This window comes from Mizuhopecten yessoensis, unplaced genomic scaffold (assembly GCF_002113885.1).
Source record: "Mizuhopecten yessoensis strain PY_sf001 unplaced genomic scaffold, ASM211388v2 scaffold657937, whole genome shotgun sequence".
In the NCBI taxonomy this organism is placed as follows: domain Eukaryota; kingdom Metazoa; phylum Mollusca; class Bivalvia; order Pectinida; family Pectinidae; genus Mizuhopecten; species Mizuhopecten yessoensis.
Window position 1 is genome coordinate 1 of NW_018450901.1, and position 369 is coordinate 369.

The window sequence follows — 369 nt, forward strand, 5'->3', positions numbered from 1 at the left end:
GGAAGAAGAGGAGCAGAAGGAGTAGGGAAAGGAGGAAAAGGAGATTGAGGAGTAGGGAAAGGAGGAAGAGGAGCAGAAGGAGTAGGGAAAGGAGGAAAAGGAGCTGGAGGAGTAGGGAAAGGAAGAAGAGGAGCAAAAGGAGTAGGGAAAGGAGGAAAAGGAGATGGAGGAGTAGGGAAAGGAAGAAGAGGAGCTGGAGGAGTAGGGAAAGGAAGAAGAGGAGCAGAAGGAGTAGGGAAAGGAGGAAGAGGAGCTGGAGGAGTAGGGAAAGGANAAGGAGATGGAGGAGTAGAGAAAGGAAGAAGAGGAGTAGAAGGAGTAGGAAAAGGAGGAAAAGGAGATGGAGGAGTAGGGAAAGGAAGAAGAGGA

The 369-nt window shown here is 50.0% G+C and overlaps 1 protein-coding gene across 1 annotated transcript; it reads left to right on the forward strand.

Moving 5' to 3' along the window:
• Nucleotides 1-5: 5 nt before the first annotated feature.
• Nucleotides 6-365, forward strand: LOC110440637 (arginine/serine-rich coiled-coil protein 2-like; the record flags this gene model as incomplete). Its single annotated transcript, XM_021483804.1, has 1 exon — nt 6-365. A coding segment is annotated over one exon (360 nt), but the record flags the coding sequence as incomplete, so codon positions are not given.
• Between the last annotated feature and the right edge of the window lie 4 nt (nt 366-369).